The 14,445-nt window shown below is 36.4% G+C and overlaps 1 protein-coding gene across 4 annotated transcripts; it reads right to left on the minus strand.

The window, feature by feature from the left end:
* Positions 1-1,417: 1,417 nt before the first annotated feature.
* Positions 1,418-12,655, minus strand: LOC132050062 (3-hydroxyisobutyryl-CoA hydrolase-like protein 1, mitochondrial). 4 transcript variants are annotated; one of them, XM_059441098.1, is made up of 13 exons: positions 12,536-12,655; positions 12,020-12,088; positions 11,874-11,937; positions 8,668-8,747; positions 7,154-7,237; positions 5,935-6,019; positions 4,209-4,294; positions 3,979-4,100; positions 3,172-3,232; positions 2,652-2,750; positions 2,452-2,553; positions 2,327-2,368; positions 1,418-2,006 (listed from the first exon to the last, which is right to left on the minus strand). In XM_059441098.1, exons 3-13 carry the CDS (start codon positions 11,884-11,886, stop codon positions 1,887-1,889), a joined length of 894 nt encoding a protein of 297 aa, XP_059297081.1. In that variant the 5' UTR covers positions 11,887-11,937; positions 12,020-12,088; positions 12,536-12,655; the 3' UTR covers positions 1,418-1,886. The 4 variants fall into 4 exon arrangements, with proteins under 4 accessions (XP_059297081.1, XP_059297082.1, XP_059297083.1 ...); XM_059441099.1 differs by lacking the exon at positions 11,874-11,937; XM_059441100.1 differs by lacking the exon at positions 8,668-8,747.
* Positions 12,656-14,445: the final 1,790 nt, after the last annotated feature.

Below are 14,445 nucleotides of genomic sequence, written 5' to 3' on the forward strand. Positions count from 1 at the left end.
GTTATTCAAAGTAGTAGTATAAAAGTATAAACTTCAAAATTGAAAAAACAAAAATAGGTTTAGAACTAAAACAAAACAAACTCAACAAAAAATAGAAATAAAGGTGTTAAAGCAAGACTAGAACCCAGGTGTCTTATATAAGGGGCACAACAACCAAATGCACCAAAGCAATGAATATCTCTCAGAGGTCCTTTTAAATACATATTCATTCTTTAAGGTATATACATTATATATGTACAGGACATTCCCGAGATTAGGGGGGACACGTGACCCCCCTCCTAATAGGAGTATGGTCCGCTTCAGCTCTCACCCAACCAATGGCTTTTGGGGTGTGAGTTAAATGCAATGTGCTTTTTTCTAGCCATTAAGTTTTAAGATTGTTATATTTTTCACCACGTTTGGGTCCCCAGTTGTTGTTCCGCTCCATAGCTTGATGATCGTTGGTTTGCTCTTTTGTAGGAGATGGTCTCCTTCTTTTGGGGTAGGTGACTGTTCGCCACTGCCCCTCGCCATCAATTTTAGTTTTGTCTGGTTTATGCGTATCCACTGTTTGGGCATTTGTTTGGTTTTCCACAGGGGGGTAATTTGGTAAGTGCACGTCCCTCTGGTATAGCCTAACCTTCCACAAATTTTACAAAGTATATCTTCACCCTCATAGGTTAAAGTTTGTTTGACCTATGGTTATGGTTGTTCTGCCTGGAGTGTTTAGTGGTTATGGGGGGTAGCAGCAGTGCAGGTGTCGATTTTCAACAGTTGCCCTATTTTCCTGCCTACCATTTGTAGGATTTCGCGGTCGTAGAGTTCAGTGGATAACTCTAGTAATCTCACCCATATTGTTGTTGTCATGATATTAGCACTTGAAGCTGCGAAATTAGGTTCCCATTTGAATAGAAAGAAAATGGCTATTGATGAACCAAGGTCCCTCAGGTAGGGCCTTATGCTTGTTTTCCTCATTAAATTTGACTAGGCAGAGATTATAGCCTAAGTCAAGTAGGGTTGGACTCTCAGTAGGTTTACATAGGTCTATGATTTTGGTCTTTAGGTAGAGTGTGGTGTTCTTTGCCCAACAGTTTGATAATAAAAGAGAAACACCATGACTGGTAAAGACGTTTATCTTGGTCAGTTAGAGATATTGCATCAAAGCATTCCTCTAGACATTTGTCACTTTCTACCTTACTAGTTCCAGTGTAGTAAGTGCTTACATAACCCTGACTTTTGGTTAGAATTTGGCTGAAGGAGGGCTCGTTGTTGATAGCCGTCTCATTTCCATCTAGAGGATCAGGAGGTGGGGGGAAGGATGTTTTCTTAACAGGTTGAACTGGTGAGGCCATAGCTTAGGGTTGCACAAAGTGGTACATAGGGATTAGAAAGTGTTCTCTCACTAAATATCTCAGACATCCTTCTTTCATTTACACAATTGGCAGGAAAAAAATTATACGTTGATATAAACATTTCCAACAAAGCTTAAATGAAATGAAGACCCCAGAAATACAATTTATCCACGACAAAGGACCCCCCAAAAATTCTATCCATATACTCGATGATTCTTCTCCACCATGGCTGCTGAATTGGCCATAAACGACCATGCAAATCAGCGGATTTTGAAAAGAAACTCTTACCTTCCACAACTGAATTTATTCCGAAAAACGAAAACCTTGGCCCAAAAAACCATAATAGCTATAAGCCGTCAATCATCAACCAAAAATAAGTACTATGAAATCCTAGTAAATTTCAAATTTTGACCCTCTTTATTCCCAACAATCATATACCACCACCAACACTTCCCTCACATATGCATTTCTCTGTGTATGTTCATGAATATCTGTGTAGATTCCTCCCATTCACTATTCAAATACCCACCACTTAATGGTGAAACTAGTGGTGTCCTATGCAAATGCTTCCCGTTGCTGTATTGGTAGCTCCAAATCAGGTTCAAATGATGTCAGGGGAGAAAAATACTCATCTACCATGTCATTTGTCACATGTTCCAAGCTTGGAGGATCCCACTGCATGTTTTACCAACAGTTTAGGTAATTCTAACACTGACCATTAGCATTTTCTAAGAACTGAACTATGAATAGTTGAAACAAATCTCCAGAAAATGGTATCAGACATACAACTTGCTCCACAAGAATATATTATTCACTTTCGACTATTTGTGACTATAATAAAAGATTCCAGTTATGCATCACCCACTACTTAATACTACCATCACATGCCACTAACCTTTATCTTTAATCAATGATTTCGAGAAAATGATTCTCCACATAATTTGTTTCTATGAACATACATCATACCAACTGAAGTGCCAAAAAAGATGGTTTACCTTGGGGGAAAGATCTTTATCCAACATCCGTGCTCGAACCCCCTGTAAGAAGACATAGATGCAGTTATAGTTGGAAAGAGTCACAGCTTCTACTGATTGAACCAGATTCAAGAAACATGCTGTACCTCACAGTAGTCACGAGTAATATGTCCAAAGAATGCTTGTAGTGTCATCCGATATTCACGAATAATGCACTGGTCAAGAGTTTGAAATCTACCTTCACGTATCTGGTCAAAAAGAAAGCACACTATGTGGAGTGTCATCCTACAATAGAAGGAGGGGGGGGGGGGAATGTTGCAGAATTAGATGTTCGAAAGTAACTTACTGATCGCAAGGAAACCTTCAAGCTCAATGGCGAGACCTCTCTTAGTCTCTTCAGTGTTGAAATGCACCAGGCATCTGCTGTTTTGGCTGCCTCACTTTCCTAAAATTCTTTAGGAATTAATGATCAGAGGTCTGCTAAAAAAAAATTTAGAGAAAAGTGAAGAAATTTACACCGTGCGTGTACTGCCAGGAAATAGAACTACTGTCCTGCAGAGACTATTTTGAATAGTTGTGCTAGCTTGGACGGCTGTGGTATTAAATCCAAAAATACCTATGAATTGTATGTATATGCTTAGTTGTCCAGACAAAGGTGAGATGTAGATATCTATTATGTACACTGACAGAGCCTCCGTTTTTGGAATTCTGCTAGTTAAGTTCTCATCCTTTAAAATTTTGTTTGATTGAACATAAAAATGATGATATTATTGATCAGAAACAGTTTCATATCTTTTCAAGAGCAAGCATTGCACAATAGGATGACATTTTTTTACAGAAACAAAATGTAAAGGTTACATGCTTACCAGAGAATCAATGATTTCCTCCACCGTCTCATGGCTGAAACATCTATCAAGTGTTTCAATCCTACACAAGACAGATACGACGAATTAATAAAAACATCAGTCATAGGCTGGTATTCAGCAGAAACCACACAGAAGGACAACAGGTATATAAACAAAATGTTCTGAAAACTAAAGGAAAACCACAATTATGGGTGAAAGCATTGAAGCTTAATCCAAAACCATCAGCCTGTAGAATTCATACTACGCAAATAGCATAATTTTTACGAATCGGGACTTAAGGCAAGCAAGGTGTTAAGTTGGACAGCAGGTGAACCTGGGTGATGGAGCACTTCAATTGCCATAGATGCAGAAGAATGATAACATAGAGAGCTCAAGTCGCTCTGAAGAGTTCTAAAGAAGTAATTAGTAATCCAAAACAATTTAATTTTGAACAGTATTTCTTTTGTAAAGATTGCATAGGGCAGACTCTCCAATAAGCATGTTTACGTATAACTAAAAATATGCAGCCATACGTAGTGAATCCCACATATTGAAATCTTATTGAAATTTATTATAAAAAGAAGCTAAAATTATATCTAGAAGGCAGAGAACAACTCAAAATAGGTTAGTGCACAAAGCATTAAGAGAACTAGAAGCATGAAAAGTTCAGGGTCCATTGACTGGTGCAAGTTAAATGGTTTCTACAACAAGAGGGAGGACGGGATCGATTTTCTAAAGAAGGTTTACAAAACCCAGCCCTCTCCCCAGCATGGAAGCTCAAACGGTATGGATCTCTAATTTGAAAGTGCTGCACAAGATAAGCACTACCTCTGAAGTACACTCATTTGATCTGGATGGACAACATCTCCAAATTTCGCAAGGGAACTTCCAATGACAGAAGGGTCGTCCGTCATAAGCTTTCCGAGTTGTTCCTCGATTAAGGGAAGCCTCTGAGAGGATTGGAAAGGAGAAAGGCGATATTCTCAGAGACAGCTATCAGGTAATCTTAATAATTTTACAGAAACTAGAGAACTTAAGATTCAATTGAAAGAACTGACTTCGGTGAGAGAGTAGTGTGTAGCAAGACCACAGGACATCATTTCCAATCCACTGAGCTTGTCTCCTGTTAGGGCCAGGTACTCTCCTGCAAATGCAGTACATAATCAGCTCCTTAGCAACTACTATTACCCGTTGCGACAAATCCTGAAAGAGGGGGAGCCACGTACACACAGCAATACGATGACATTGCATAGTATCATGTATATGAATTGCTTAGGAGCCATTTGGACATGATTTGAAATCATGAGATGAAATCATGTTTGGACATGCAATTTGGATTTCTTAAGTTGTATTTTTTCTTATAGACATAAAAACCCCACAAGTTGTGAAAACTATCAAAACTTTCCCAATTCTTATATAATCTTACCAAATGAGTAAGTCATAGTTCATAACAAAATTAATAAGCTACTAGAAGGCCTTTCTCAAAAAATACAACATCAATTGATCAAATGTTAGTTCAATAAAAAGGAACACATGAATAGTAATGTAACTACTCTTTAATATAATCCTCCCATATGGTACAAAGTTAATGAGGTTAGTAAATGGTTGGTGGGAGTAATTGTTAAAAATATCTACCAACTTATGGGTCTTTTTTAACAAAATATAAACTTATGGGTCAAGTTTTACATTTAAAAATTTTGAAATCATGATTTGAAATCCCAAATCATGCCTTTTTGGATGATTTGGGATTTCATCTCATGAGATGAAATCGCATGTCCAAACGCTCACGTCTATTTAGTATAGAAATAGTACTCATTATGCTATGGAGTATGTATCTCAATACGTTAAGCAGCGTTAGTAAATCTAAAGAAGAATTGCTAGCTGCAGTTCATTGTTTTAGAATTCCTTTCCTTCTTTTTCTTTAAAAGAGCCACCAACCGAAAGAGTTTCCTGCGTCAAGAGACTGGGGGATAACAGATAACAAAAAAAAAAAAAATTGGAGGGAAATAATAAATTCATGGACATCTCACACAAAGGTGGAGCAGTTACGTGAGATAACAAGAGACATCTTAAAACCTGAATGATAGACCACTTAAAGAAACCCAATCGCATCCAAGCTCTCCTCGCTTCCTTTTCCCATCTTCTATCCAGATGACCACCACCGCACCCCCTTCCATTACATCCTCCTCCTCCTCTTCTTTGTTCCAATGAGCATAGCATCACTAGAATGCCATCCTCTTCAACTTTCACTCCTTTCAACGTCAGCAACCCAGTTTTTACTTCACTCCAATATTTTCAACATTTCGTGTCCAAAAATGTGACTCAGATGAGGACACAAGTACACAGAAATGTCGAGGGACCAACCTTTTTTCTTTAAAGAGATGGACATAAGAATCAATAATGTTGGGAACATGTCCGGAACATGTGACTTAGGCATATGTAAGACAAGTCTGACAGCTTTCTCTACATGCTTGTGGTTAGCAGGGAAAGGCTTCATCAGAACAACTGACAACAACATGAAACCATGCAGTTCCCTGATTTAGGGTAATCACACCTCTCCTACAGAAAACTCCAATGAGGATTTGACACTGTGTGGTGTATTTTGCTACTTAGATCACCAGAAAATGTCCAAAGAAGATGGTTTTTTAGCATTAGCTTTTCAGTCTGGGAACTGAGTTGATTCCTGATAACTAGCTGCTAACAAATTTAACACTATTTGAATCCACATAACATCAAAAATATGACTGCTCTTGCCCACTAAATTGGAATTTGCCACAGCATTACCTAAATAACCAGGTAGGTGTGAGAGGTAAAAGGATGCACCAGCATCTGGATGGAAACCAATCAACGTTTCAGGATTGGCAAAAACCTGCAGTTATCAAAGCACTATTTTAATTAACCAGAAGCCCATAAAGGAAGCTATATAAGGATCCTCTCTACATGCTTTTCGCAAGGATTAAGTCAATACATTCACTTTAACTATCACCTATCCAACAGTCCAAATTTAGTAGACCTCTTTTGACTTGTGGATCAAGCAAATATCATGTTTATGCAAAATTCTCACAAAAGAATATCAATATGGAAAATCATAAGTTAGATCAATAACCCGAGCACTCTGGTTCAAAGGTCAATCACGGAAAATTTGTTTTAAAGCCTATCATGAACATAACTTTACTACATGCATGAAAAATGATGAGTGAATAGGAGTGGTTAATAAAAGTGAATCCATAATTAGATAACTGAGGAGACAGAGTGAAGTGGCTATAAAAAGGGGGCGAAGGAAATTGTCATAGTTACAACCAACAGCTGTTATGGCATAAGATTTGGGGCTTTGTCTACAGATAAGAACAGAAAATAGTTGAGCATACAGCAACGCAAGACATAAGGTACCTCAATTCGTTATATATCAGATGACATTTTATAGATAGGAATAAGAGGCAAAGTGAACAACTGAAGCGGACTTCAATGGAACATGTCTTCTTTTGATCCTAAGAAGAAAAGATACATTAGAAATTTCTGTTTCCTTTGTCAAGGTTTATCCTTGTTAGGGAATCCAAATCTCTTTATGTCGAGTGAAAACTCTGAGGGACGATTTTGTTCAAATATTTAGGAAAATTAAGAAACGATTGAGATTGTTCAACAACATGAAAATGGCAATCTGGAGTTAAACTAGTCAGGCACCTATCAACTAGTCACATAGGCACTCCCAGTAGGTAGCATCCGACACAGTCAACAGCTACTTAAACTTAATGTATTAAAATGTGGTCAATTAAATGGTAGAGATAACAAAGAACAGCAGAAGTTATTCGTTTATGGTACGTGTTAAGTATGGATATGCATAAGTATTCAACACAGGTACATCACACTTTGTGCTAGTTTGCAGAGTATTTTGAAGAATCTGCACAAAGTATTCACACCAGGATTGCACCCGTTTGACAGGGGTACATCAAAGAAAATTAAAGATACTTAAAGAAACAAAATTGCACAAGGACAGATATATTACAGTTTTTTCAGTCGCAACACGGAATGTTCCGGGGATTGAAATTGCAGCTCCACCACCCATTGTGATCCCATTTAGAAGAGCTACCTGCATGAGAATCAACTGAGTCCTTTAATTGCAAGAAACTCTTGTCCTATTCAACATGGTATTGGAGCAGTTCGAGTCTCACTGCCACCCATTACTAAAAAAGAATTTCACGTGCTTAGCCCATGAAAAAGAATCAGGCTCACGTGCGGCGGCGTGTTGAAGACATAATTAAGTACATAAAGGTTTACTCTCTCTAATAGCTTAAACTTTTAGATGAGATGGTCACATACTTCAACATGACTCATTATCCTCCTCCTGTTTCCCAACATGTTACTGAACATAGTATTAATCCGTGTTTGATGTTTAAACAGGTAAACATATGAATCTTTGCATGATCCTATTAGATTCGGAGAGAGCACAGACAGAGTACAATGGCCAGGATAACTAGAGTTAAGCACTTGGAGTTAAGCCGAATAATTTAGATTTCTAATAAAGTCTGTCTTCCACTCACTAATGCCTTCTTAGTCAAAAGGAACTGAAAGTGTAATGAGTACCAAACTGCTAAATTTTTCACTTTTCCAGTCTATGCGACAGTGGGAAGGAGAAGCCAATGAGAGGAACCAAGAGACCGTGGTTAATTCCGTCATAGGCATATTTCTTAAGAACTATTCCCTCTATCCCAATTTATGTGATACACTTTCCTTTTTAGTCTATCCCAAAAATAATGATACATTTATATAGTTAGAAATAATTTAACTTAAAACTTTCCCTTTTACACTTACTGAAATGATTTAGAGTAACACAAATATCTATGGCTTGTTTTAGACCACAAGTTTCAAAGTCTCCATTTATTACTTAAACTCCGTGCCTAGTCAAACTATATCACATCAATTGGGACAGAGGGAGTATATAGTTTCAGCACTTCCAGATGTTTCACTGCAGTAACCCATGAAAGCTAATTGAAGTGGTTAAAACCTACGCTCAGCAATCATTTAGGTTCTTTAAAGACTAGCACACTAACCATTATACTGGCAGTTAAAAAGGAAAATAACTATCCACTTGTTCTTGTAGAGACTGCTGCCTTTCAGAAGCAGTATCTTCCAGACTTGGACCTTGGACGCAGAAGACTATTTACCTGCACCTTCATAGAATCTCAGAGTTTCTAAGCTCTTCCCATTATTGAGAAAAGGTAACAAACAAGGAGAAATTGGTATAAGAAGCGGTCGATAGACCTACTAAAACTTCTTCTTTAGTTGTCAGCAACCTGTTTTAAGTTCCAGGACATAAAAGGCATCAATGCTATGGTTGCTCAACTAGATCATAATGGTGGCTGAAGATGTGTGACATACAGGTTATAGGGATTTGTTCTATTGGAGACCAGTATCTCACCTGGAAATTGGGACCTAGGGTACGACAGGAGGGACGTCTAAACATTGCAGAAATTTCTGATATCTATTATTTGGAGAAAGAAAAATAAAAAAGAAACTCACCTGTGGTTTCAAGTATGCGCCAATAACATATGCAAGACTATATATTTTCTGATAAAGTTCTTTACATTCATCAATGTTGCCTACATAATACAATCAAAAGAGAAAGATCTATCAGGGAAAGAAGAGCTACTGCAATTTAGTAACAATACTGTAGAAGGTTCCCTGCAGCATCCGGGCAACAATTAAGCAAAAATCTGATATATAATGATTCATGATATACGCATATATTATGGTTACAACTAAACAGACGGCTTCTAACTAAAAGCTGAAGTACCAAAGTGAAGCAGCGAAAAAATCAACATTCTTCAAACAGTCAAAAGAAGAAGATGCATGAATGGTTACTTGTGAAGAGCACAAGACAGGAAATACATCTCCTGTACACGTTAAACTGAATAAAATTTGCATTTTTATACTATATTAGAAGCATGAGTTTGGAGGTGGTTTCGTTGTCCACCTCCAACTCATGTAAAAAAATAAATAAATAAATAAATAAATAAATAAATAAAAGAGAGGACCCCATATTAAAAAATCAAGCAATATCCATGTAATTCCCAAAGTATCCCCATTAAGTCAATAATGGTGGATTCATTCAGTTGGATTTCTATACCACGCGCTGCATTTGCAACATTTTTGAATGACTGTCCAAAAAAAGTGGCCCCCATTAAACTTTAATGTGGCAGTCTCTTACTCATCTCTCCCTCCAATCTCCATAGCTTTTTTTGTACTCTTGTAGTACTAATATTCAATAGACAGAGAAAGTACAGGTAAGGATTAATTTTTCAAAAGTAGTTCTGAATATATTATTATCAAGCTTCATTTTTTAAAAGTTACTATTACAACCGATTACATTTTGTAGTTCATGGGTGATATCTTACCTCGTAATTCTATAATCAAATTAATTGAATATTGTTACAACTGATAAAATAAATTACTCGGATGTTTATCAGAAAACATGCTTAATATCTAAAAGAAACTAAGATGGTATTACATTCTCAAAAGACATTTTCCAATGTCTTAAGTTTCTAATTATATACGGAGCACCATAATAGCCAGAATAATTTAATAGTACATACTTATGATAGTTTAAGTAAAAAAAAAAAGGATAGAAATCTTATACCGCATCTATGCCCATGTTATATGAGATAATATACATAATCACCATATGTATAAAAAGTTTCACGTTTTAGCCTAGGGGAATGGTAGTTCAAATGACGTTTCCGTATTTAGAAATAGTTAAAAATTCAATAAGTTTTGTAATTTGGTTCAAATTTGATTAATGCGTAGTTTAAAAGTTGTCTATTAGCCTTTTTCTTAAATAAAGTCATATAAAACCTAAAACAAAGAAATAACATCATGGAACAAATTATTAAAAGTGCGTCGCTCCCAAAATTTCTATCTTTACATACGGACTTTCAAGAAATGTTGTAGAATATATCAATTCTTTTTATAATTGCATAAAAAATAAAATTATAAATATATGTTGAGCCCGTGCTAGCACAGGCTCTGGTATCTAGTTGAATTTAGATTTTTGGCATCCAAGCCGTACAATGGGAAGTGTTAGGAGATGTCGAAATTTGCCAGTTCTTATACTATGTTATGTCTCTTCTTTGCTTTCTAAATTAACCACGACCTGCAGACTAGCTTGCACACACTACTTACTCATTTCTCGAGTAACCTACGCCTCTCCGCATAAGTTCAGGATAATTATGTCCACCAAGGCTTATACCATATTAAGTTCAATATGTATCGAATACAACAACAGCAACAACAACAACAACATACCCAATGTATTGCCACAGGTGGGGTATGGGGAGGGTTGAGTGTACGCAGACCTTACCACTATCTCATGGAGATAGAGAGGTTGTTTTTGAAAGACCATCGGGTCAAGTAACACATAACAAGGCAGTTTGAAAAAGGTAATAAAGAAGTAAAAAAGGCATAGCAAATAAGACTTGCAAATAATAGGGACATATTGAATATATAATTCAAATATAAGAAATCAGTTCATAATTGATTTCCAGGACAATAAACAGAAAATCATTTTGAGACCTTTAATGTTATGGAGTGGCTTGGTGGTTAGAGGAGATGGATTCAAATACCATTTTTTCAGAGGGCAGCAACAACTAATAGGAGGAGAAACTTCATAGAGTCTATGTTAGTAGCTGAGGGGATATACGAGGGAAAAGAGGAGGTAAGGGGGTGATAGTTAAATTTTGTGAACGCTTATACAGAGAGCAAGTGAATTGGAGATCGAAGTTGGGAGGGCCAGTGTTCGGCAAATAGGTTATAAGATGGAGCAGTTGCAAAGGGCGATTGACGAAGAGAGGTGAGGGAGGCGGTGGAGAGCTGTGCAATTGATAAGGTCCTGGAAACGGATGTTCACCATGGCTTTCTTCCAATAATGCATAATACAGACGACGGTTTAGTTTTCTGTGATGCTGACATTAATCAGCTGGATTATTTTAGATGTGTTCTTGTACGGTTCCAGATGGTGTTTTGCATTCTTAGGTACATCAAAGGTTCACCTAGACATATGTTATATGAGGATAGGGGACATGCAAATACTATTGGATATGTTGACTCAAAATGGCAGGATTTCCTTTGGACAGACGATCCACCTAGGGTACTATGTTTTGACTGGAGGAAATATAATTTGGAAAAGAAAAAAGCAAGATGTAGTAGCTAGATGAAGCACAAAGGCACAAAGGCAGAATACCAAGCAATGGGTTTGGCTACATGTGAGCTAATATGGCTAAAACAACTTAATGTGCCCCTGCAATTGATCCATGACAATCACGCTGAATATACAGTGCTTCGAACCCAGTGTTTCATGAGAGAATAAAATATATACAAGTAGACTTGTCATTTTAATGAACAAAAGATTTGAGTCGGGATGCATTGCTACAAATTTTGTCAACTCGAACTATCAGTTAGCAGATATTCTTACAAATTCGTGCAGTAGCTCCAAATTTGAGTATATTTGTGGTGTTACGAGCAAACAATATGTATGCTCTAACTTGAGTAAGAAAGTTAAAGAATTAGGAAATTCTTAATATGGCAAGAGCTCATTCCTTGTAAACATGGTAATCAAGTAATTTCATACCCAACTTCTTCTCTTCTCTCATTATTTAAAAACATTATGAAGTTTGACCTAAGAAGGTCTGGATTGTGTCACACAAAGTGGTGAGAGGGAACAGCAGTTTTACCTTTCTTTATCATATCATAAGTATTTATAACATCACCACCAGCACAAAATGCACGGCCCTTCCCCTTTCAAAAGTTGAAAAAAAAAAAAAATGATCACTCGACGGCAAGATGAATGCATACACGGAGATAAATTTCAACTAATTACCTTCAATACCACGAACCCCACATCAGGATCTTCTTCGCATCTTCTGTATAGCTGCAACAACCTAGAAACCTGTATACAAGAATAACAATTGAGTCATTCACTGAGATGAAAAACAACAGTTCTCTCATTAATAAGTCCAAAAACGTTGAGTCTTTTTTGAGAAGCGATAATGGTCAAAAACCCACCTGAACTATAACTTTTTTCGGGTTTCACCCCAAATATCAGTTATTCCCTTTTTCCCTACCTGAACTATAACCATCTATCTATGTATTAAAACACACCTAGTTGAATAGACGGTGAGAATTCAGGTAGGAAAAAAGAAATGCTTATAGTCGGCTGTTTTAATACATAGATGGTGATAATTCAGGTGAAAAGAGGGAACAACCTATAGTTGCAGCGAAAAAGTGATAGTTCAGGTGTGTTTTTGACCATTAACTCTCTTGAGAACGAATAGAGCATATGAATAAATTGAAAAGAACAGAATATAGATGCACAATTTGAAGGTAAGAAACTAACAGTGGAATAATTGAGAGAATTAAGCACAGAGGGCCTGTTGAGAATAACAGTCCTATTACAACCTTTCCCTTCAACTAATACCTGAAACAGTAAAAATCAAGAACATCACTGCATAAAGAGTTAAAATGGGTAGTGTTAAAGTAATTGAAGGTGCTTACTGGGTCTACGTTGGATAGAGTACAAAGGCTTCTGCTTCTGTAAACTAACGGACGTAATTGGAATAATGATTTCAATCTCTGCATTTCTCTCTATGTTTCAAAGGAGGCAGAGACAAACTTCCCAAGTTTAGTATATTCTGCCCTTTTTAAAATCTACTCACTCCGTCGTATAATAAGTATCACCTTAGCCAAAAACACGTATTAAGAAAGTAATAATCCAATTTGAAATTTATTAAATTATCCTTATATAATAAAAATAAATTACTTTTATCTTTTGATTAGAGCATGCACAAGAAGTAAATCTTTTGACATTGAGAATCCAACAATACCAAGTTACTATGTGACTTTTTCAATCATGTTACTTTATTATCTAAGGGTAGAATTGAAAAAAACTAATCAATTTATGTCTTGGTTTCTTAAGTTGACACTTACTATGAGATAATTTTTTTTTTCTAAGGTGACACTTATTATGAAACGGAGGGAGTAACTTGGAAAAATAAACTAAAGGTGACTTCGAAGTTCACTAATTAGAAATGGTGAAGGTCAAAATTGTCTTAAAAATGTGATTAAGTTAAAATGGGACTGGATTATAATTTTTAAAACTTATTAATCTTTTACAACATACACAAAAGCCCACATTATACAAAACCACCCCCACGACCCCACTTCATTATTTCAAACCTGCCAAAATAAAAAAACAGACCAGTGTTCATAGGCGGCAAACCAGACAATTCCATTCAACTGCTTCACTACTGCTGCCTCTTTCTCGTCGCTGCTACTGCTGTTCATTTCTCTCTCTCGTTTTTCCTCGTCGTTGTTGCTGCTGCTTCTCTATACATTGTCTGGTAAATTTTTTCTTTCAGTTGGTTCAAAAGTTAGGGTTTTGAAATCAAAGTGTGAAAATGATGATTTTGGTTAGAGAAGATGAAGAAGAACACGAGTTTGTCTTAAATGTTGTCTCTTTTGTTGTTTTGTGTTTAGAAGTTGTAGTTTGGGGTATTTGTTGCACTTGTTGGGGTTTGTGAGTGTGTAAATAGTGGTTGTGGTTGTGGTTGTGAAATTATGATCTTTGGTGCTGTTTTTGTTCTTGTTCTCCTTAGTGTTTCGGGAAAAAAAAAGGCTTTCAATTTTGTTGATGTTTTCCAACAATCGACGTTACTCAAGTTGCGACAAATTCAGCACTTGTTTGACAGTTGCAAACATCTGCTGAGGTTGCATGGTTAAAAATCCCTTATTTGGTGTATTTTGTTTAAGTTGTGAGTGAGATTTGTGATGGTTATGCGTTTGTAGTGATATATAGATGTTTTGTTGTTAAAATTAGATGTTTTTGCTGCTGTTGTTGCTGTCATGGTATGGTTTAGGAAAAGTTTTGATTTTATCCAATAGCTATTGGATGAAATCAAAACAATTGCTGAGGTTTTTGCAAGAAGACCAGTTGTTGCGGCAGAAGATATTAACAAGTCAGTTGTAAAAAATAAAAACGTTGCTCATCGTTTTTTTATTTCCTACAGCTTAAGAATTCGCTGCAACAAGTAATAAGTTATTGCAACAACTTCAGATTTTGTTGCAACAGATTAAGAATCTGTTGCAACAACTAATTACTTGTTGCAATAGATTCCTTTTCCCTTTTTACTTTGAATGTTGCACTAATCAATTAAAACTGTTTTTTTTATCTCCTGTGTATAGATAACATGGCTCCAGTTAAAAGATAAGGAGAGAAACCAACTGAGGGAGAAAGTAAAAGAGTCAAGG

Source organism: Lycium ferocissimum, chromosome 3, assembly GCF_029784015.1.
Source record: "Lycium ferocissimum isolate CSIRO_LF1 chromosome 3, AGI_CSIRO_Lferr_CH_V1, whole genome shotgun sequence".
NCBI classification, from domain to species: Eukaryota; Viridiplantae; Streptophyta; class Magnoliopsida; order Solanales; family Solanaceae; genus Lycium; species Lycium ferocissimum.

Excerpts from the sequence above, each read along its gene's own strand:
- LOC132050062 (XM_059441098.1), bottom strand. Across the intron at positions 6,020-7,153 it reads GTGTTGCGACTGAAAAAACT|GTTTTTGCCAATCCTGAAAC; the intron begins GTAATATATCTG and ends TGATAACTGCAG. Across the intron at positions 2,007-2,326 it reads ATAAAGATCTTTCCCCCAAG|TGGGATCCTCCAAGCTTGGA; the intron begins GTAAACCATCTT and ends TAAAACATGCAG.